The sequence below is a fragment of the Dermacentor silvarum genome, chromosome 1 (assembly GCF_013339745.2).
Source record: "Dermacentor silvarum isolate Dsil-2018 chromosome 1, BIME_Dsil_1.4, whole genome shotgun sequence".
NCBI classification, from domain to species: Eukaryota; Metazoa; Arthropoda; class Arachnida; order Ixodida; family Ixodidae; genus Dermacentor; species Dermacentor silvarum.
In genome coordinates, this window is record NC_051154.1 from 305,055,647 (window position 1) to 305,080,538 (window position 24,892).

The 24,892-nt window shown below is 47.0% G+C and overlaps 1 protein-coding gene across 1 annotated transcript in view; it reads left to right on the forward strand.

The window, feature by feature from the left end:
* LOC119437272 (uncharacterized) overlaps positions 1 to 24,892 on the forward strand; it is a 51,647-nt gene that overhangs the window by 13,716 nt on the left and 13,039 nt on the right. Inside the window, exons 3-4 of the mRNA XM_037704313.2 lie at positions 5,526 to 5,576; positions 7,886 to 8,066. Of these exons, the coding sequence (XP_037560241.1) occupies positions 5,526 to 5,576; positions 7,886 to 8,066 (232 nt within the window). The remainder of the gene's footprint in view (positions 1 to 5,525; positions 5,577 to 7,885; positions 8,067 to 24,892) is intronic.

Below are 24,892 nucleotides of genomic sequence, written 5' to 3' on the forward strand. Positions count from 1 at the left end.
GTGAAATAATAAACTGTAAAATAGACTCTAAGATGGCTCAAACTTGTTATGGCAGAAATACATGCTGGTATCAAAATTTCAGAGTCTGGCTGTGTTTTGAAGAAAATAATTTATTTATGTTTATTCAGACGCTATCACTTTTGAAATAGTCAGCAATGCAATGCTCCCAGCGTTCTTACCACTTTGCGAATATGTCCTGGATGTGTTCTTTCCGGAAGGAGTCAAGCACCCTTCTGCGATTCGAGCTTGATTTGAGCAATCGTGCCAGAATGGCAACTTTTGACCTGGGTTTTTAATTTTGGAAAGAGAGTTAACCTAGCAAATGTTGTGCTATACGCACTACAGTTGCGCACAGCTGTGTCTGCTGCGTAGCGTAAATACTGCAGCCGCCGCGGAAAGCCGCAGTGAGCCACGCCAAGTGATGAGACCAACATTACTGGGATAACAGTGACCGTAAGTTTTGGTTGCCAACAGCGTCCATAAATTTCCGCTAAAAGAAAAAGCATGACCTTGAAGCCAGCTGACGTAACGCTGTAGGCAAGGCACCCTGCTCTCTTCGGATTTGAGGATGTTGAGGAGGAATGAGCCAGGTAAATATTACACTCGTAGTATCTGCGCTTGTACTAGGAAACTTTTTTTTTTTTAGTAATATATTCTTGGGAGGCACCACACTCCTTCCAAAGTGTTTTTGAGGCTTTTAAAGAAAGATGGTTCAGCACCCCTTTAAACGCACACTAACACAAACTGGAAACTCGCACTCCACCAAAAAAGTGGCCACATACAACAGGCCACTGAACAATTAGGCCAGGCAGATGACACAGTCGGTACCTCAGTGGCAACCTTATGTGCTTACCGGTCTCACCTGTCCTAGCTGGGAAGCAACGTTCACTTTGTCCTCTCTCATGTGTCTTTATCCACATGCCTTTATGTGCCTTTATTGAAATGCACATTCAATATGCTCCACTGGCACCCTCAGCACTGTGTATGCACTGTCCCATCACTGCCGAAGTTTTGTCAGTGCCGTGAACTGTGCAAGAATTGTTCAACATTAGCATGCATCATACTTTAAGTGCCCTCTTCTCTTTGCCAACAGTTTCCACAATGTCGGTGACATCACATGCTTAATGCTGAATGAAAACCAGATGACTGCTGGGCACAGGGGCCACACTTTTCAGCTCTTTTCATGCACATATGATACATGCATATAAACACTATGCACTTCTATATTCTACTGCTCATGTGTATGGGTAGACTTCTTTGGGAGGCATAACCTCGGAGATTGACAAATGGTAGCGCCAGCTTTAATGCACCAGTTAGCCTGCTTTTCTTTGTTAGGTTCTGCCATTTTAAAAAGCATCGTCATCAGCCCTAGAAATTTTTTAAGAGGCCAAAAAGAATTATGGTTTGTGTTTTGAAAACTGATGTGAATGACCCAAAATAACTTGAGCAGCATAGATCCTTTCATGCAGACAGCTGCAATCTGGATATTAGGAGTCCACTTTTACAACATTGCTATGAACTGTGTTGGAACAAATAAAGCCTTGGCAAGGGGACACTAAAGAGAAAAGTAAGGTGAACTATATTAGTAAATTAGCCTTCTACAATACCAAAAAAGTCACTCTTACTGTGAGAATAGGCTTCGAAAGTCAGTAAAGACTCGGAAGCAAAAGGCGGGTGGCAATGCTTCCTTGGAAGTTCCTGCATCAGCTTGCCGTGACGGTGTGTATTTTGACGAGTCGGCTTCAGTTCATTTTTCATCGGTAAAGATGGACTGCATTGTATTATGATTGAGCCCGTGACTTAGCAAGTTTTCAGAAATTTTAGTGCACCACAGTGGCCAAATATGAAAGAATATGCTGAAATCTGTGATGTCGCACTGACTTATGGTGCTGAGGCTTAGGTATGAAATTTTGAAAATGTAAGTTTGGCCTTGGATCTTATAAAAATCGACCTTTACCATAAAATTAATGAAAATAGAGTTCAGGAAGAATGTACTTTACGAGTCTAAAGAGGTTTAGTGTTTCTCTTTAGTGTCCCTTTAAGAGTTGAAGCTCCAAACAGAGCATTAGGGATTAACCTCTGCCTGTGGTGCCCTGTCCTTTTTAAAGCAAAGCTTTCTTTGCCTAACCCCCATAGGTGTATTGGTGTGCACACGTAACATTTTTTGCATAATAAGCAACTTACATAGCCCTGAATGTTGACCAACAAAGTAATGCCAGTGAGTGCATCTGTTTTGCATAACCAAACAATAAATCGCCACATTAAACCTGTACATATATGGGTAGCCTCATAGGTATTGTTACGTGTGGAAAGAAAGACGAAAGAGGCTATTTACACGCTATTTACACTGGAGCCAGACAGCCAGGCCGACACTCGCTCGCGTCAAGAGCCCAGACACACTTCATCGTCTTTCTCGTGGCGGCTTGTCTCTTGAGCATCTCGTGATGATATCGTAATAATACCCCCTGGCGGCAAAATGCTTTTAAATATCCAAGGCGCGTGAAGAGTTGTAGGGCTTGAGTCGGGAGACGTGGACAATGTCACTGGTTGTCACAGCGGAGGACGTAGTGGGTGTGGCTAGAACGATTTCATAGGTGACATCGGTCACTTGGCGGAGCATGCGGTATGGGCCTGTTTAACAGGAAAGCAGTTTTTCACAATGGCCAATTTTACGCAATTGTGACCAAAGCAACAGTATCTCTAAAGCACACAGACATCTTAATAAATCAGCACATGATATTGAACGGCTTATTTGATTTTTTTAATTTGCACTACCTGATTGTTACAAACTGTGTATCTGCCCTCATCAGATGCTCCGGCTTATATAGGGTGCCCCAGCTAACGTTAGCCAAGCTGTTTAACCCCCCAAAAATTTTTTTAAACATGGTGTAAGATACAATTATAAAGCTTATGATATTTGGCCGTCATAGGCCTGATGAACAAACATCGTAGGTCTTATACAAGGGTTGTTCATAAAATAAGGTTCCCAAGGAGCTGCAGTTGCGAGGAACGCTGTTACGCGGTATCCGGCGACACTGGCGTGTAGCTTGGTTCCCCCTCTCCCAGTCCCCGCCCCAGCGAGCTGTCTGCGACGCTCGGTCTTGGCTTGATAGCCGTTAGAGATGGAGCTCCCGCTCTTTTCTCCCGCCAGGTGCGAATTGCGCTCTGTGATTCGTTTTTTGTGTACAAAAAACACTGCGCCGGTGGACATTCATTCCCAACTGTGTGAAGTCTACGGAGAAAAGTGTATGAGCATACTACACGTGCACAAATGGTGCAGAGAATTCAAAGACAAACGTACAGACGTCCATGACGAACAGTGTTCTGGACGGCCATCGGTTTCGGACGAAACTATTGCAAAAGTTGAAGAAACAATGCTGAAAGATCAAAGGGTGGCGGTTCGGGAGCTCTGCAAGATGATCCCTGATGTCAGCAAGACCTGCATTGATAAAATTTTGACAGCCCATTTAGGGTTTGCCAAAGTTTGTGCAAGGTGGGTCCCGAGAATACTTACGTAAGATCACAAACGGCAACGTGTTGAAGCGGCCCGTGAATTTCTTCAGGTTTACGAAACCAATGGCGAGTTTACGAACCGAAGGACTATATTGTCACTGGGGACGAGACCTGGGTCCACTACACAACACCGGAAACGAAACAACAATCCCGTCAGTGGAAACATCCAGAGTCGCCAAAGCCGCGGAAGTTCAAACAAACGCTGTCTGCCGGCAAAGTGATGGCGAGCCTCTTTTGGGACAGGAAGGGGTTATTGTTGTACGAATTCATGCCTGCCGGTACAACAATCAATGCGGACCGCTACTTTGAGACGAAGAAACTTCGCCGCGCGATTCAAAACAAGAGGAAAGGCATACTCACGAAGGGAGGGCATTTCCATCAGGACAACGCTCGTCCGCACATCGCCCGTGTAGATAGGTAGGTACAACTTTATTCGACAAAAGGTGTTGTTAAGGGGGGAGGTAGCCTGTGTAACAAACGATCCCATCAACAAATTTGGATGGGATACTGTCGCACACCCGCCCTATAGCCAAGACACAGCCCCAAGTGACTACCATCTCTTCCCTGAATTGAAGAAACACCTGGGTGGGACGCATTTCAGAACCAGAGAGGAGCTAAAAGAAGAGGTTTTAAGCTACCTTCACGGCACGGCGGGAGAGTTCTATGATTCAGGCATAAAAAAGATGGTACATCGCATGCAAAAATGCATTGATCTCAACGGCAATTATGTCGAAAAATAAGGGAAAGTCTAAGCTTTCCAACAAATTTATTATTCAATGCCACTAAACATGTTTTTCATTGTGGAAAATCATTGGGAACCTTATTTTACGGACAACCCTCGCAATTAAATTTTACACGGTGTTTTCTTCCTTTTCTTTTCTTTTTTTTTTTCGTTGAACAGCTTGGCTAACGTTAGCCGGGACACATGGCACAGCATAGAATTTTGACCAACAAAGTAGCACTAGTGAGCGCACCTCTGCATTTTCAAACAACATATCACTACATAAAACCTGTAAGCATAATATCAGCTCACAGGTATCTCTAAAGCACGCAGCTCTTTTCAGTGGAGCAGCACATGATTTTTAATGGCTTATTTGATGTTCCTATTATTTATAATATTTTCCCTACCTCATACATGGGCCACTGGCTATGTGCCACTGTGAAACAAATGTTATAGAAGCCTTACATGTGTCTCACTTCTTTCTGCATACACCTCTCCTCACCATTCTTCCCTCGACAAACATCAAACATCACCTTCATATGACCTTGCGACATATCTGCGTCAACATCTCACAGTGTACGAACTGCTGTTTACATTTCGGCATGCTTGTGAACAGTGTAGTACGCATTACATTTAGTTATGTAGCGCAACCACTTCACACTCATAGATTTGAGCTTGTACAGTGGATCTGCTTAATTCCTTTAGTGATGTCCTGGGACCTGAAGTGCTTAAGCATTTGTCGGCATTACTGCTGATGGTATCCAGATGTTGCGGCTATTTTACCAGTAGTGTTGAAAACCAAACAAACTAGCTACTATACTTTCATGCAAGAAGGCTGGCCTGTTTTAGGTGGTGCTAACAGGGGTGAAGTTCACAGTGCTGATAATTCACGTAAGATGTAACTGAACCACTTCGATTTATGCATGAAATCACTTGAAACTCGTGTATGACGCTCAGCAGAACTGTGCAAGAATCCAACAATTACATGGATTGTATTGCAGGCATAATTTCAGTGCTACACTGGTATTCTACCATAGTGTTAGTCTTGCACAGAAATCGCAGCCATAATGCATTTAATGTGGTTGCCAGCAACTAGAAAGATCATTCTGGCTACAATTTCGACATGGTCATCATGCTGTCATGTAAAGTTGATTTGCAAGTTTATGTCATGCCAGAACTTGTTTCATGCTGTTGCCAATCAGTTTTGACCTACCACTCTTCGTTTGTATTGTGGCTTCTGTGGCTTAGCATACAACTCGCGAAAGTTTTTTTTTTTTTTACACGTTCACAGGTAGTGAAAGAACTGAGACCTGACGTGATGCTGGCTGGGCATCGTCATGAGGTAAGGATTTCTTACTCTGCAGCTTACATTTGGAAAGGGTTTTTATTCTAAAATTCGCTGTACCCTGTCAACACCATCACTCATTGTCTTCAAATCTGGAGTGTTTGAAACTTGTTTCTAAAGATGTTGTATTTTCATATTATTTGCTATTGAGGTAGTTTTGGAGACTGTACCAAATGGGAACAGTGTGCAGTGGAATCTCGATGATACGAATCTCACAGGGTCACGAAAAATATTCGTATTAGCCGAAATTTGTATCATCGAAATGCAATTAAAGCTAGCCAAATTAAGGGGGGGCGCGGGGATCAGATTGCGAAAATCGCGAGAAAAGTCGATATTTGAAAACCACGCGTCTCGGTATCTGCAACGCCTAATCTACGCTGTATCAAAATTCTTTGGCTGAAAACGCACTAAAAGTGCCCGAAAAAGATTAATTCGTCAGTGCACAGGGTGAGAAAACAGCTTTAAATCGCGCAATATCACCGCTGTTCACGGAGACATATCTCGTATTTCGCGCCACCGAGCGCCGCCATCTTGGTATCGTCCGAAAGCTCAAAGTTTCGCCGTTCCGCTTCTCAATTCGTCCGTAGTCGCCATCTTGTAACAAACGCACAAACACAAAAGAAGCGCGGGTCTGCGATAGGTAGTCACACGGGCCCTCCTATGAAAGCGGGCCTCCGATTGGTTGCTGCTGTGACGGGGGCAAGATGGCAACCGCAGTTGTCTGCTTCGTAAACCACGCCAGCGTCTTCACTTGACACTCAGAATTCGGATTACTGAGAGCTCCCAGGTTAGTGATGGATCGTCGCTCGTTGGAGAAGAAATTTTGGATGAAGCATGCCTTCGGAGTACGTAAGCGCAAGCCTACTATGGCAAGAAAAATACGGCGATTAGCGGCAGAAGCGGAGGAGCACCCGACTGAACATGCCGCGCTATCTTGCACCATGTGACTCCGGCAGCGAAACAGACAATCACCCTGTGCCATCGGCACCGATAACGAAGTCGACGGTAGACGCGCCAACGGAGGCTGCCGCGCCTCGGCGTACGGCCGCGTGAATCAGCCGAGATCGTATCTCGGTAGACATAGCTCGCTGCGAGTAGGCAAAATGGCACAAACACAAAGAACGCGGCCCGAAGCACAGCAGCCACTCCGTCCGGCCGATGGCACGCGGAGAAGGAGGAAAAGCACAAAACACAAAAGCTACAAAAGCGCCACCGCTTCAAACTCTTCGCGCCCAGTCGCGGCCTCCACGCTGTCCGGCGTCGTGACTGCACGCTGTTCTCATTTGCGGCCATCGGTGGGACGGCGTTTATTCATATCAACCGACGCGGGTCGAAAATCGATTCGTAACAACCGTTCTCTAGCACGTTACAAAGTAATGGGGCTCGGCCGGGACCACAGAAAAATTCGTATCATCCGGAAATTCGTATTAGCCGTGATCGTAACATCGAGATTCCACTGTACATTCAAACAGAGAGACGCACATTCGAAGCACATTGTGAACCTACGACATGAGCGAGCTGAGTCCTCAAGCTGCTTTGTTACTTGTAACTCAAAGCACACATGTGCACTTATGGAACAGCAGCCCATGTCTCTGACCAGTGTATCGGCCACAGTGTGTGATGCACAGATGTTCGTTCTTGGCTTTCAGCTGTGTTAGCAATATGTGTTAATTGTGCTTCGCTATGATGCACTTAAAGCCATTACCTATTTCAGCTCTTTTCTCTGCCTCCGCTTTTTGAAAGTTCTTTGTAAAATCCGTTTCTACCGTCAATTGAGTGTCGTTGAATCAAGCTCACTAAGGCATGAGACACATACCGCATAGACTCGTGTAAGAGCCGCACCCGTCGTAAGCGCTGCTCCCCCCCCCCCCTAACTTGGCAGCCCAAAATTGGGAGGAAAAAAATTTCCAAGAAAGGGGAAATTGCTTTCAGTGCCCCGATGCCACGCGTGCTGCGTACTTCCGCATGCCGCTACTAGATGACGAGATCTGTGCGTTGACCTCTGATGCAGTAGTACATCCAGGGATCCGGGGTGTGCACAATTTTGACCGAAAGGTTCAGTCCAGTGTAAGGGCCGCACCTTGTCAAAAGCGTTAAAAAAAATGCAGCCTTACATGAGTCTATACGGTATTCAGGCATAAGGCATGTAAAGTCATCGACGCATATAACATACACACCAGATGTGATCGCCTACTTTAGCTTTAGGGGAGTTGGAATTTGCTCACGAAATTGGAGAATACACAAAACCAGATTTCAAAAGATGTGCTTCGGGCTGTAATACATTCTGTCTTCTCTGAATGCTGCAGTCCGTGCACCTAGTGGCCGAGCAGAACACTGGCAGTGTGGAGCACCTGGAGTTGCGCCTGGGCTCCGATCGGCGAGCCTTGAGGATGGACCTGTCAGCAGGGCGCCTGCACGAGCTCCGCCTGCCCCCTTGCTCTTATCGCATGGGCACCCACTGGGTCGGTTTTGGAGCTGCCATCCTCGGCAAGTAGTCCATGAGGAGGGGAAGGGACTTCTCAGACATTGTCCTTGTTTGGACTTCTCTCACTTTTCTCTTTTGTGATTTATGCAGCTGTAGTGTGAAGTAAGGTCACAGGCCTCACATCTATCAGCAGGGCATAAAAAGGTTGTTATCTACAGTTAGGAGCTCTTTTTGATGCCAGAGACAGCAGATAATTTTCCCCTTGAAGGTAACGTGGTAGTCGCAACAAATGGGGAAAAATTAGCCGACAATTACGTTACTCCCTAATGCAAAATTTGAGCGCAGTGCTGTACGTGTTTTCATTTCGCGATATACTGTATTGGCTGGCGCATACAGTCTGTCGTGCGACACGTTGCAAATAGAGCAAAGTGTGGTGTGACTGCCTCGCTGATATGGAGATCGCGAGTGGCAGCGCGTGGGTGACATGTGGGCACAATTCACAGCAGCCGCCGCAGACAGACCTCCCAGACAACGCGCACTACTCTGGCTCCATCTTGTAGCCATCATAGCCATCGTTCCCACACTATGCTTTCTTTCTCATGCTTTCGACATATCCTCCTCCTCCACTTACAGCCTCGTGGTTCTGCTGCGCCCTCCTCCTCTGCTTTCTATTGGCGCTGAGCCGTGCTCCCTCAAGGGCTGCAGAAGATAGCGCCAACCTTTCCCTTTTCCCTCAAGAACCACTTATCTCTGCTTTCTATCTCGCGTCTTTCATCCCCGCTGCACTCCACGTTCATTCTTGCATCCTTCGCTGTGCTCGTTCGCTCTGTTACACTGACACCGGAGCTCGCTGCAGGAGCAGGCGCCTAAGAGCTGCGCTCTAAACGCAATACATAAAAGTGTGCCAGAACAGTTTTTAGCTCTCTGCTGCTGCCTTTTATTTTCCTTGGAGCCATATTCTTGACGATCACTTTTAGGGATAACGCAATGCCCACCATACTGCCTTGCTGGCCAGTCCTGTCAGAAACAGCCAGTCCTGTCAGGGTATCTGAAAACTTGACATGTGTCGGGATATGGGGGGAGTGCCCACGGCCCTCTGCCTCGACACACCGAGCCCTGCGGTTGGCGCATGCCTGCGCATCAACCGCGGTCCGGAACAAGCTCGAGGAAACAATAGACGACAACCACGTGTACACTCAGAAAGCATTTGTTATGACTGCAACTAACACTTCGAGCAGGCCAGCTAGCTATAGTTGACATCGCTGAGGGTTCCCTCGAAGAGAATAATACACTAGGTATACAACGTACAACGTACAACGTAATACACTAGGTATACAATATACAACGCAGTTGACTAACCACGTGCGGGAATACGGGAGCAGCGGCGGAGACTTCCGCCGTCGCCGCTTGCTGGAGACCAAAGAGACCCGGGCGATATCAGCGGGATCTCACGTGACCCACCCGGTGGCGCTGATAGCGCTTGCGATTCCCGTGCGCCGCCCGTGGAAGGAAAGTTTCCCCTCTCCCAACTCTCCCTGGCACCCATGAGCTTGACGCGACGTTCGCTGCCCGTGCATCGGTTATGGGACCCGGGGATTCCCACACATGAAACATGAGAACGCACGAAACCATGAAAATGTATCATGAAAACAATGTTGACAACAAGTCTGCCATGAAAAGGTTGTGCTCCCCTTGTAATTGGCCTTTTCCATAAAAAATTTAAAATACTGTATTTACTCATGTTAGGTTCATCCTTGTGCAAGGCCTGCACCCCTATTTTGGAGTGCAAAAATGGGAAAGAAAAAGTTGCACTAAGTGTCATGTGCATACCTGCATGCTGGTTAATTGCCACAAGCCACTGCTAGATGGCAGTAGTTACAGGCCTGTCAACAATGGCATCATCATCATTATCATGTATCCACCAGATCATACAATGTAGGTCCACGATATCAGCTGTGCTGCGGCACATTGGGCTTCTTCGATTTTCCACTTCTGGCTACCCGTGGGTTGCCAGAGCCAGCCAGAGTGCCTTCGTTTTCTTATTTCGGGTTTCTCTGCCCGCTGCGCATTCGTTTTAGTCGGTTTGGACAGTTCTGGCTACCCGTGGGCTGTTAGAACCAGCCAGGACAATTTTGTTCTGGCTGCTCTCTGGAAGTTCTCTGGCTAGCAGACGACAAAAAGAGGCGATGAGCGCTCACCACCATCTTTGTGGGGACATGACGAATTGCAACGCGGCTGCTTGAGGACTTGTACCTCACTCAGCCAACTGGCTACGGTCATCTTCAGATTTCATTACTTCTAGTGGCCATTACTCGAACAGTGCATTCTTTTGACATCAGCGACCCACTTAGAACACACTGGCTTTGACCTACCACCGACCGCGAGCGGTGCTGGACGCGACGGCTGACGCGGCCCTGTGGCTCGCTAAGCTCGAACTCGCGGTGGTTGGTCTCCTGTGAGACACCAAGAACCCACAATACAAAGTAAGGATAGTAGTTTTATCATTGTAAACATTCGCTTATTAACTATATTAACAAGCATAGTGTCAGCGCCCACAGGCAAACATGAACACTTCACACTCGATGAGCGCAGACACGCGCTGTCAAACGCTGGCGTGAGAAAGTGCCGCTGCAGAAGCGACCAAAGTGACCTTCGTGCTGTTGTCTATCGCTTCAGCGCAAACTGAGCACCAAGAACACACAGCACGCACAAAGCTACGAGCCGCCAACGCACCTACACTGCCTAGACTCTGCCCCCAACGCAGATCGCTTTCAAGATACGGCCCGCGCGCCTCCGCGCAGTACGCACTTGATGCCAGAGTACATGCCAGAGTATGTACAACGCCGCCCGCTATCCCTCCCCCCTCGCTCCCTCGCCGGTGCCTCGAGCACAACGGGAGAAGGCGCGCTTCCTCCCTGCTTTTCTCTCTTGCGCCCGTGAGATTTAGACACGGTCGTCGGCTCCCCTCACATGCTTTCACTCGCAAATACAGCATACGGCGCGCGGTGACGGCGTTATTGCCCTTGGACTTTATGCAGAACATCTATGAGCCAGAACCAATTTTAGGGCCACAACGCGTCACAGACACCATCTTTAGATTGCAAGTACGGATCTCAAGGGCCATACTTTTGCTGGCGGAAACCGAAAATACGTCGTACCGTAGTTGTCGCCCCCAGCCCTTTGGGCGGGCAATGCCATTGTCAAGCCACCAAGCCAAGCGACATGAAAAGTGAAAATGGCCGCTCGGGACGGCGCGGTGTGGCAGTTCGCAACGTATGATGCGGGAATGGTCCCACAGTTGCGATGCAGCAGCTGGGTTACCAATGCATTGGGTTCTGTGGGAGCTGTGCCGGGACCGGCCGAAAACGACGTAACAGCCGGGAAAACGCAGCACCCGGGAATGTAACAGCGGGGTTCTACAGTGTAGACCGCTTATAATGTAAGTCGCCGGAGTCGCAAATGTCCGCACTATAAGCGGTACCGCACTATAACCAAAGCAACAATTTTCAAGGCCCGCACACATGCAAAACATGTGCACCGAGCCGCCACGTGTATGCGCCAGTCGAGGAATGCGGCTAGAACGTTTGCATTCAATTTACAGTCGAATCTCATTAATTCAAACCAAATCACGTGGCGGCGCCTCCGACCGGCATTGCTCCGGCACCGCCATAGAGTAAAAGCTTAGGGGAGACCCCTCAATGTCACGCGCGAACAAAAAAAAAAATGCGGCAGTCATTTCACCCTCTCTCAAATGGCAAGGTCGCCGATTCTGCGTTGCGCCGGAACATGCGTGTATGTGCCGACGTTTCAGCCACGCTACCGTAGCCACGCGTAGAAAATGGCAGTGAACCCTTCTTTCTCCTTTATGTGTCCTCTACTTTCTAGTCACGTGTTGACCTTGCACGCTGTGGCTACGGCGCAGAGGGAAGCAGCGGCGCTGTCCCAGGCCGGCCAACGAAACTACCCACGCCGACAAACGCCCGCTTCCCGATAACGGCAGAAAACGAAACTTCGGGGAGCTGGCGCCGGGCCGGCTGTAGCGGCGGCGCCTGCACGGCAGTGGGCGCGCACGGTGACAGTGGACAGTGAGGGAGCTACGAGGGAGGGCGAGGGGAGTCACCAAAGTGGCGGAGTTGCCAAGGAGAAATCCGCTTCCCTCCCGCCCTCCTCCCTCACATTCCACGGTCTCCACGTGCGCCCTTCGCCGTGCCGTGCCGGCGCCGCCCGCTCGCTCGCTCGCTGAAGTTTCGTTTACTGCCGTTATCGTGAAGCGAGCGTTGGCCGTATCGTGGCCCTCGCTCGCTATGCACGCTGTGATATTTCACGACTCGACTCGCACTCAAGATTCTGGTTTCAGCCTCACTGGCTGTTCGTTCGCACCACGTGTCCTTCTCCTCCATTTCGTCTTTCTTCCTCGATCACTCTTTGGGGTGCCCGTTTGAGGGGAGCGTTTGCCGTCTCCACTGACTTCCGTACTCTCAGGCAGCCGCACTGTAACCGGTATTTCGTTTCCCGCAACTGAACTATAAGCGATACGTGTTTACATCGAGTGCCATGGGAAAATTAATGGGAGTCTGAAAAGACCGCACTATATCCGGTCCTGCACTATAAGCGGTTACGTTATAAGTGGTCTATACTGTACTGTACTGCAATAAATGGCAATAATGGATATAACGAAATAATTTCGGCGCCCCTTTCAACTTCATTATAACGAGGTTCGAGTGTACAATTACTTACGCGCGACTTCGTGTCTTGGCATCGGATGCGTCGGAGACCGTTTGTTGCGCTGTGCAAAGTAAGGAGCACCAGTGCACGTCCTGTGCCAAGTCTTCTTTCTTTCTGGGGTTTTACGTGCCAAAACCCGTTCTGATTATGAGGCACGCCGTTGTGGAGGGCTCCACATTAATTTTAACCACCAGGGGTTCTTTAACGTGCATTACGCCTTAAGGGGGGAAGTGGGTTTTAGAAAAAAAAGTTTACTCTTCAAGACATGGTGATGAATAGTTGTACATACATGCAATGATATGTGCTTATGTTGAATATGTAGTCCATTTTTGGTTATCTCTTCAGGTTCTAATTTTATATGAGCTTCCTTGAAATAATTTTTTAAGGGGGGAAGTGGGTTTTAGAAAAAAAAAGTTTACTCTTCAAGACATGGTGATGAATAGTTGTACATACATGCAATGATATGTGCTTATGTTGAATATGTAGTCCATTTTTGGTTATCTCTTCAGGTTCTAATTTTATATGAGCTTCCTTGAAATAATTTTTTGTGTAGGTTTGCAAAATATCTCATGCTTAGATTTCTCAAATAGGGTATCAATGGCTTCTGTATGATTCAAGGAGTGCCGTAAGACCAACCTTATTGCTCTGCCTTAACTAGAACACGAGTTGCGAGACTTCAATGTTAAGCACCAGAAAAACACTCCTTCGAGTTTAAACTTCAAAGCCTCGCAACTCATGTTTTAGGTAAGGTAGAGCAATAAGGTTGGTCTTACGGCATTCCTTGAATCATACAAAAAGTCATTGATACCCTATTTTGATAAATATAAGCATAAGCTATTTTGCAAAACTGTGCAGAAAATATTTAAAGGACACTAGCATAAAATTGGAACCAAAGGAGCTAAACAAAAATGGACCTGATATTTGAAATAAGCACAAAGAATTGCATATACATATGAGTTTTCCAGCGCTACACCTCAAAGAATACGAGATTTCGCGCCACTCGCATTCATGCGTTGCCAGCAGCTCGTTTTAAGAATGGCCCGACTCCGCCGAGCGCGCGTCAACGTAGCCGGCCGCTGCCATGGTGGTAGCATGTTTACGTTTATTCCGCTGCCAACTGTCCCAGCGTTTGATTTTGCAAAGTTCGGGCAGCTTCGGATGGTCTTGGGATCCCAGCCGTGTGACTTGCTATCAGGACCGGAACTAGCTAGCTCAGGTCTGGCTGCCAGCAGGCTGCCAGACAGAACTCTGAAAATCGAAAAGACCCATTGTTTAGCTGCGTCGCGCTTTCAGGCACATTTCGTTAGTGACAATGGGGAAGCACCTGACGGCATATACAGTAAAACCTTGTTCATGCATTTTGGAAAAAAAACACAAGAAAAAGCATACTAACCGGGGAAACGTACGATCCAAAGTCACTAAAGCATTTCACAGACTAGACTGCAGTTGGCATCTACGTAAGGCAAAGCGTTGCGCAAATCATTGCAGCACGAGACGAACGTCATGTTTGCGGCTTCGGGCAAGCTTGCATTTGCACTCCTCGAATTCGGCCTGGGTCAACAGCTATTCCAAGCGAGGAATTTTTGCGGGAAGTTCTGACTGTGCCCACTCGGCGCTAAAACGTTGTGGCATGAGAAGCAGACGCGTGTCAAGCGTGTGGCACAGTTGGGTTGTCGCCTATTAAAAACGTGCACTACACCCCACGTGCTGTGAAACAGGTGAAGATGCTTATCGCAATAGGTTTCGTGGCAATAACTGTGAATATAGCGTGCGATGACCCAGGAGGAGATTTTCTGGTACCATAATAGGAAACTGAGTGTGCGCCGGTGTTTTCATGTGAGACAGGCGGGCAAGTATTGTGAGGAAGCCACTGCAGCGGGCGGCTTCTGTTCTTGATTGTGCACGCCTCGAACCTTTTCTCTTGGATGTGGTGACCGGAAAACGTGTCATACAATCGCAGTTTGGCAATGTACTGAACATTGGTGCTGAAAGATTGTGTTTTCTGGGAACATGTGAACTAGCAAAAAAGAAGCGTAGCTGTATTGGGTCATTTTTTGTGTTCTCGATCGCTAACATTGGTGTATGGAAATCACACGTAACGGGATTGTATCAATGAGGTTCTACTGTACTGCAGCCTTCAAAGAATTTGGTCTTGTCTTTATAGGATAGCTGTCTACCCAGTAATTGCACTTTGGAGCCTCAATTCCCCAAGAGCACAACATGTAATTAAATATATTACCTTTTAATGAGAGCAGTTCACACGTACGCATGCACGCGCACACACTCACGCACACACACAGTATGACTGTGCTGCCCAAAAGCTGAGCCCATTCAGCACTCGACAGGACAAGATGGGAGAGAGCATGTGCCCCTGTGTTTCCTATAGGAGCCAACAATCCGCCTTTTGCATTGCGCTGTGGCGCCACCTTAGCGGGCTCCGCGAGAAACAATATGTACGGCGTCGGGGCCCCCTGGGACGCAGAAGCACGCTGCAAGAAGCGAGCTGAAATGGGTTTGTGCATTTGTCAGTCGTAATTTTCGTTGTGTGAGTGTTGGACAGGATGCATAGGCCGGCAACGACTCTGGTGTGACTTACAACCGCAAGTCGTCGAAATATGAAGACGGGAGTTCGTGCAGCTACGCCGACAAAACCAGTCACCGTGCCTCTGAACGAATACATCGCACCCTAACGCGATTGACACACCGCCTACGTTTGTATTCCTGTTATACATATTTATTCGTACTGAATATGAGTCCAAACATGCTTCGGAAGTTGAAATGCACGAACATGAGCACTCGCCAGCCGCCCACATCAAGTTTAAGTTGGGGTCGATTCCGCTCAGCGGAGGTTAGCCGTATCGTGTATATATATATAGCAGCCGAGTTCATGCATTTGCCACTGCTAGACCTGCACTGAACGTAAGCTAATAGGATGATAAAAACTGCTAAACTTTGCTTTTATAGCTGAGCCTTGACCACAGTGGCCATAGCTCTTTGAAGGGGCAACACTGCGCCCAGAGTATTCATGCAGCGTAAGAACGGCGCATTTGTTTACATCGGCACGCGTACGGCCACCGCTCGCTGTTCGCTTCAAGTACTGTAGAAACCGTGCACCGCTCACACGAAATAATGAGGAAATGTTCAAAGCATATATGAACACTTCTCATGCACTTATCAGAAGCGATCACACTGAGACGAGAAGGCATGAACGTCCCAGGCACATCGAAAACGGCGACGACGACCACCTAGCCGCACTGGCACACGAAAATGCCGATGCCTGCCGTACTCGCGTGGCAACGAGCGGTGTTGTTGCTTACGATGCAGTATCGAAAGGGCCATCACTTGTTGCCTATTTAGCATAAGAGGCAAACTGTGTTTACGCTAACTACTAAGGCAGCATAAAAATACACTCTCCGTAGTTGCACTTGGTTCATGGAAGCGCCGGCCTGCGACCGACAGCCTTCGTTCAAGAACGGTGCCTGTACCGCGGTATTAGCACTGCGCCGTGTCGCCGCTTCCCACTCTGTGTGTGCATCGTACTATGCTAAGAGTGGTTCACTTCAAGTCGGTAAGGTCAGTACCGAACTATATAAGCAGTTTCCTTTGTCGTACTTGCTTATCCTATATTTCAGGTCCGCCGGTAGCGGACGAACTCGTCAGCTGTGTTAAGCGTAATGAAGCTGCCTGAACGAGACCGACACCGCCTCAAACTTGATGTGGAGGGCTGTAGAGGTCTGGAAATCATGCATATCAGCGTTTCGACTCAATTTGAGCGTCAATAAATAGATACACGAGCGCATTTGCGGCGACATTCACGATGTCGGTGCGATGTTCTCACTCGGCGGCCACTCGCACGGCGATCAGCACACTGGTTTTGTCGGCGGCACGAACACTACGATAACTCACTGTCGTCGGTCGCGTCGTCGGTAGCTTCTTCGTCATATATTTGTATGACAATATAGGTCTCCCACTGGCACAGTATCACAACTACAGCCGACCGAGCGTTGGCGCCGGCGTGAGGTTGACTTCTGACCGACATCAGAGTCGTGTCGGCATATATTGTGATGTACCGGACGTTAACCGAATGTCGCTGTGAACAGCTGAAGCTTTTTACTGAAACACAGCACAAATACCGCATCGTCGACCGGCACAGCGCTGACAATAAAGAGTTCGTGTGCTCGACGGCTATGCTGCATACGCGTGCGTCGTCAGCTGCACGAACCACCAACGCCGTACAAAACGTTTTCGGCGCTTGCCGCTAGGATACAGCGCATGCGCACTCGGGTCATGCAAAAGGCGGATTGAAAGATCCAATTTGGCAGCTTTTGGTGACACGATCATTGTATGTCCTTCAACCATCACACCAGGCTGGCTGGCGGGCTCTTGTTTGTGATACCACATGACCACAATCTCCAGTTTTGGTGACGGGATGTCTTCTTTTTCATGCCTGCTGCGCTTGATGCATGTTTTTGAACAGGTCGTTTAAAAGGTGCTGTAGTTAGTTTTTTGTAGTACTCTGTAGGAATGGAGGCTTTGTACCGTAATGGTGGAGTTGACAGCTACCTAAAAAAGGAAAAAAAAGTGGGAATTTTTGTGTCAGTACTCCTTTGTTTTGTCGTTAGTTTTGTTCGAGACCATTGTGAAAAGCGTCAAGGTGACTCGAGTCTCAGACAGGTTGGACAGCTCGGAGGATGACCAGCTTTGTGAGGGCACTGTTGAGGCGAGCTCATCAAACGACAAAGGCAGCGGAAGTGATGGGGACAACTGAATGAAAGTGTTCAGTCAGCCTCTTCCAGTGGTTGCATTATTCTTCATAGCGCTGTGAGCGCAGTTCGAGGCTTCATTGAGTAGCCATAAGCCTGTCTCATGCAAGGCCCACACCCTGTAAAAAAATATTTTTAGAAGTGCATGTCTCATCACACAGGTATAAATACAGTAGTCTTGAGAGAATATTGACAGTCTCAAATTATTTAATGTAGTATATGTGCACCTTAGATTAATATGTACTATGTACGGCTGTCGGCGCGCGACAACACCGACAGCCGGCACAGGCACGAACGCATTTGTTCGCAGAATAGAAGCCCCCCCCCCCCTTCCCTCCCTCCCGTGCTGCCTTACCGCTTTGCTCCTTCGCGTGGGAGATTGCGTCGCCAGTTCCCCTTGCGCCCGATTGCAAGATACGCATTTGGTCCCGTAGCACAGCGTCCCCCCCCCCCCTCTCTCTCCCATACCCCCACAGCCTTTCGCGCAATGGAAGTCGCGTTTGCTCTCCGCTGTGCGTTTGCTCTCCGTGAAGGCGCACGTCCCCCACGCGCTTTCACTCGCACATACGGCGCGCGGCGACGATTTTATCGCCCTTGGACTCATGCTCCACGTCTCACGCTCCTCCTCCGCGTCGCCCTCGTTGATCTCCTCTCCCATCGGTGGGTGCACCTCATTGAGAAGCGTGCTCGCTACTGCCCTTGTCGGCGAGGTTTTCCCGTGGAAGCCACATTATAATCGGTATTTCATCTCACAGGGCTGCACTGTCAGCGGCATGCGTATACATGCAGTGCTACGGGAAAATTAACGGGAGTCTGAGAAGACCATACTATATTCGGTCCTGCACTATAAGCGGTTACGTTATAAGTGGTCTATACTGTACTTCGATGCACATTGTGTTCCTGCATGTCTAGTGCTGGCAGTCGCATAATCTCAAGTTTCCGAAACACAATGCTAAGTGTGCACTCGCGTTGTGACAGCGAGTGTTTGCGGTCATCGAGTGAGATTTGTTAGTGTTTGCCTGAGCACCCATGCTACCGATATACCTACAAACCTTACTTCATATAGTTGTCCCTATGCTGTCGCCATCAATGCTCCATCTTTCTGGGGAAACTGCAACATTTTTTTTTTCCTGTCAGAAAGAATATCCGTATCTTTTTACACTTTTGTTTTTAATTTGCGGCCACAATAGGATGACAGCTGCTGGCACTAAGCACGATCAGCCATGGCATCCAAGATTTACGGCACCGCGTGATGCAACACACGCAAATCTCCGACTCTGTGAGCCACGCCAATGTATTGCTCTCCGCACAATCTGCACCGCACACGCTGGCGCTCATAATCGCACTACATTATGGCCTGACATTTTGCAGTTTGTTTATAAGTGCTTACTGAAGGGTTGCTATCCACCAGGAATGTTCTGGGAATTTGTTAAGTTTTTTTTTACTGCTGACGCTTTAAAACCTTGAATTAACGAAAGTCACAATTTCAAAGGTTTGTGCCACACGTACAACTTTATTATATCGAGGTCTGACATATTAAGTCGTTCCTTCAAAATATTTTCCAGCTGATAGTCAGCGCTCATGTTGTGCCTACACCTTCCTTCGCCTTTGTTTTCAGAGCGCTGTTGTTACTAGCCATGAAGCCATACCACCTTGCCTTGTTTTCCATCCTCTGCAACGGAAAATGAGATGGATCGTTAAAGAAGACAGCGTAGGGACGCACAGCCATAGTGAAAGCAAGGCATGCCGTGTGAGCGTTCACCAGAAATCTCGGGCTGCGCACCCGTCAGAAAACGAAGCGAATGAGAAGACAAGATATAATCAGTTCTTGCACATTTCACGGAAATAGACGTACACGTGTAAATATCGTTGATTTGCGAGCGCTCGCCTGTAAACGGAATGATGATGCATTTACGGGAGAGCCATGTGGGCGAGCATCTCGCGGCAGCGCTTTGAGAAATGAGAAAGAAGATAGAAATCAGTTTTTGTAGCACCTTTAACTCGAAATGACGCACACGACAATGCCGAATCTAAAGCGTACAAGCACAGATGTTTGCACATGTCAGTAAATTAGGTGAACGGGAATATTCCTAGGCCACCATGGTGGCAGCTCGCATAGCATGAAGCAAAAGCTCAGTTCTGGCAAAAGCCAAGGGGTGGTTGCGCAATAATAAATTTTTTTATCACTTGTAGGAGGTTGCAGCTCCTTCATAGTGACACTATAGGCAGCACTTTGTTCCGAAAAGGCATATTTCTTCAGACGTTCAGTCATTTCCATACTACATCTGTATTCCGTGACCATTTGGGACTTGTTTCCATCACTGTACATGTGCAGCAGTGACCCTCAAAGGGTTAAACACACTCTAAAAAAATGTTTACACCCTTTGGGTCATATCTTGTCCCCAAACAATCATCTTTATCCGTCTTGACCGCATTTCCTTTTTTTAATGCTGTGAGCTCGGTACTTCCTAGTCACAAAAGGCTTGCGTGTTATCAGCATGGCACAGCATTTTCGGCAGGAAAGTAGCAAGCGCTGAGTTTTCAAGAAAGGAAGCGCAAGCAAGGCAGGTGACAATTATTGTTTGGGGACACGATACAACCCAAAGCGTGTAAACTTTTTTTTTTTTTTAGAGTGCAGGAATACTCAAATGTGCAGAACGCAGATAGACAGGCTGCAAGGGTAGAGTGAAGCTGTTACCTGTGATTCTCTGGTACGGTGTCGAGGCCAGATTTCAGATGCACGTAATTTTTGTGACGGTAACATCAAAAGACCATTTGGAGCACAATTGTCCTGCAGTTAAGACACAAATAGCACTTAATGCTAGGCTACCACATTTTGCAAGTCTTTGAAGGCAATAATGCTTGTGAAATGAAAAGATTATTCTGGTTTAAGAAGGATGCTTGGTTGGTAAAGGTTAAAATCAATAGAATAGTTAAGAGGAGACAGAGAGAGAGTTAAACTTGCAACTAGTTTTATTCCAAGAAACATCCAATATATAGGCACAGAATGTACATGCACACAACCATTACGCTCACTGCACGTGCAGGAATGCTGACGAAATAGTTGAAATCGCAAGGCAAGTTGTCAAAAGCCAGAGAAACTATGAGCAAACCGAATCTAAAATTTGAAGTTTGCTTTTGTAAAGTATAACCGATGAAACGCTAATGCCGGAATCACCTTTTTTCTTTATGTGAAAGGCTTCCAGCAATTCTCGAGCCAACGCATCCCGGCTCGTTCCTAGCAGGTGCGTGTTATCAAACTGCGGCACACAGCCGTATGAGGCACAGTGGAAGGGCAGGTGTGACCCTGTTCCATTCTTAATCGATGAACTATGTTCCCTTGAACAGTCATTAGTGCAGCATCCTGTTTTGCCAATGTACACTCTGCCACAGCTCAGAGGTATCTCATAGATTGTACCAACGGCACAACGCAAAAAAAGGCCTGGCGTGCTTCTTTTCACACACATGCATAGCACTTCGGCAAGAAATGCAGGCACAGTCTCTCAAGGGCTTGTTTGGAGCAGAAAAGACCACTGACACATCATGCCAGTTTGGAACCTTTTTCGGGTTATGGAATATGGTTACGGGTAGGTTATGGAACTTCCCATGACCCTTCAGATTTCAAAATCTTTGACAGGTGGCAAATCACGCTGAACCTGACAAGGAAATGGCGCCCGCTGTAACGTCGGTGCCAACCACTGCCAGCCCGCACAGAACCAACGATAGCTACACACCGAGCCATAGGCATTATTGTAACCAATTCTAGAGCCAAAGCTCCCCATAGTGCCCTTGTATTTAAATCGGTAACCTCAAGGGCATTGCCATGTTGCTACACTGTGCAGGCACACAGGCACAGACAACTAAATGCGATTTAGATAAAACGATGATATGCGCAATCAACGTGTTCTCTAGCCTCCCTTGGAATGGTGGCGCCATCTAGTTCAGGCTTGCTTCAAGTACACCATTTCATGCACCGTAAATATTACATAGGAACTTTATAAATAGCAATCGGACCTTTCTAAAAAAAAAAAAAAACGGAATGAACTGTAAGCATTGTCTATATGTACAGAGGGGTCCACTGTTAAGGGGAACACCGCAGCGCGTGCCGTCTGCTTGGCGCCACCGCTGGTCGGCGGCCGCAACAAGTGTCGCGCAGGTGCAATGAGCGCTGTGGGCGGTGCTCTTTCGTTGTCTGCTACGGTCAGCTGTCGTTCTTCAGATCGTCGCGAAGCAAGCAGCTCGCGGTGTTGGGCTGCTGAGCACGAGGTCGTGGGATCGAATCCCGTCCACGGCGGCCGGAATTTGATGGGGCAAAATGCGAAAACACTCGTGTACTTAGATTTAGGTGCACGTTAAAGAACCCCAGGTGGTCCAAATTTCCGGAGTCCCCCACTATGGCATGCCTCATAATCAGATCGTGGTTTTGGCACGTAAAACCCCATAATTTTTTTTTTTTTTTTTTTCGTTTCATAAAGATTTTCCCGCCTCAAAATATGCTTGTTAAAGGCACTTGATGGATTCTTTGTGCAGCCTACGTACTGCAGCAACTCGAATATGCAGTAGTACAAATGAGATGGGCACCACACACAGAGAAGTATTCTCTAATATAGCTGTGCCACAAGGAGACATCCGTACAAAAACTATCAAGTTTGTCTTGTAAGCTGAAACGGCCAAAATACCTGCTTGGTAATATTTTGCCTTGTCTAATTTTCCTTCAGCTTTGAAAGGGCTGGCTATGTGTGTGGCCATGCACTCACCGGCCAACATTAAAAAGGTGTGATTGGCTTGCTTCTCTACTATCCGAAGCGCCGCAGCAGACGGTAGCAGACGACAAAACAGCATCGCCCACAGAGCTCGCTGTGCCTGCACGAAACTTGTTGCAGCCACCACCCGGTGGTGGCGCCGAGCAGACGCCACGCGCTCCGGTGTTCCCTTTAACAGTGGACCCTTCTGTACATGCTGTGTGTAAATGCTTGTTTTTGTGTAATATTTTGATTATTTTTAGTGGTAAAAAATTTGTAGTAGCAGCATGGTGGCGCCTTTGTGGTTGCCACTTGCCCAGCTTTTCCTATATACAGCTTACTAACTGTATGCACGGAGTGATGATTGAGTCACGTGGTACACGGTCTGCACTTTTGTTTGTTGTGCAGATTGACCTTACAATAACCCACCTGCCATAAAGATGGGAAAGCCCTCTGTATTTTGAAGGAAAACTGGAAAGCAAAACTTTCTATACAGTAAAAGGTTGCCACAATACACAGATCCACTATTAAAGCCCAATTGGTATTTAGTACAACGTAACATCACTAATTCTTTAGCTTCAAAGGTAAAAAAAATAACTTCATTCTATTCTACTGACATTCTATTGATATAAAAAAAATATTTTCTAGACCCTTATAATAGAATTGAGCTGTAATCAGTGCTGGTGTACTAATTTGGAGTTCCCTTTAATAAAAGTAGACCAAACTCTATATCTTGATTTCTATGTACCCAAATTACCGATAGCTTGCTACATTCTTGTTATGCAATGCTGTGAAACTCCCGAGCACGTGCATCACTGTGTTTATTTGCCCACAATCTTTAAGCATTAAACTTTGTGGTTTCTGATTTTTAATATTCGATATTTGATTCGAAATCTACTATTCGATATTAGCACCCACCCCAGCTTGTTACTGTTCTCCCTCTGCTAAACAAAGTATCGCAAAGTATCGGAAGGGAAACAATGGCAAACGTTTTCGAAGCACTGCAGTAACAAAATGGATAATGCGACCTTTGTTTTCTTGGTTTCTTGCAGAAGTCTGTGTCAACCTGTGATTTTTGCTTGTAGTCTGTCATACTTGGTGTTTTTGGCAGTCTAGTCAAATAGCAGTTCTTTCTTTTACGCTACGACCAGTGATGCTTTCGTTGCAATGACCCCTTTTACATATGTTTACAGCACACGTCTTTCAGCAGCTTTTTGTTCTTTTTACACAACTTCTGATCTCCTCCTGCAACAATTTATTTATTGCTTTTTGAAAGCTTGTTTGCAACCAGTTACTAAAGAACTTGAGAGGCTATTTGTGCAGTTATTTTAATGACAATTAGTGATCTTGTGTTTAAAATTGATCCTTTGTCCCTGATAGTTAGCTGTCCTTTTTTCACTATTCAGTACAGTTGTGGTACCTAATTATACCGCACAAAATATTCCTGCTGTAAATATAAAGGCTGCATTTAACTATTCAATTTTCTGTACTTACTATTTGTATTCAGTTTATATTTGAAAAAGGTAATATTCACCCATCTCTAGTTAATTCAATATAATGTAAACTTCTCATGTTATGTAATCACGATCTACGAAGAAATGAGTACATAAAAGATCTCAGAGATAGCACCATGAACCACCACTATTCACCATGAACTGAGCGGAACGACACTTATATTTGCTTAACTTCCTTAGTGCACTGCTTGCACTTGTGACCATAATGTAGTGGATGTCATACTGGAAGCACGAGGATGCACAAACAATGGTGATTTGATCTAACATTAGTTTCCTGAGCTATAATGGTAATAGTGTAATAGTCACTCTGTAGGAGGCATTGCACGTTAGAAACCACTTTAATGGGAAATGTGTGGAGTGATTGATTTCTATGACTGCACTTTTTGTGTAGCTTCGGCAGCATTGACTGCTAAATATGAAACAGGGTACAGTGAGACCTTAATGCATACCTGGTGGGAATGCGTCATTGCTACACACTAACAGTGGTATGCGCTAACTGCCATCTACAAATTTGCGTCTTTTGACATGCTCTGCTGCTGCCAACAAAGAAATAAATGGTTTGACCCCATAATTGTTACGTAAAATATGCACTACGAAGTCATTTTTTCTTTCTCTTTTATAAAGCTGTGAAAAAATTGTGGCTCTCTGGCACGACCAAGCAGCATTTCAGAACTTTGGTCATCAGACTTTCCCCTATGCGTGTGCATGCGTTTGTACAACAATCTGCTGCTGAGTGAAAAGCCACTCCGCTTTATTCATTGTAATGTGTTACCTGCTGCTGCATGTTGCCAATCAGCCCGTGCAATTTGTGCGCAGGGTGTCACATTCTAAGTGCACACCGTCATTGTGCCTGGATGTTTGCTGTACTGCATGCGTACATGTTTGCCGGCAGACTGCCCCCGCGTTTCATAGGAGCGCCTGTGCAGTGAGCTTTCTTCGTGCTGGTGCTGCTACTGGCCCTGCACTGGTGTGGCGTGCATCTCCTTGAGCCAGTGCTATGATGGCGGGCTGCTTTTGTTTCTGCAAGCAACGTGCACTTGAAGCCATACCGCTCAAAAAGGCGGCAGAGAATGTAGGTGCATCTGTGTAATCGCCTATTAAACTTATGGTTACAACACCGCTACGCCCTATGCCACATGCTCTG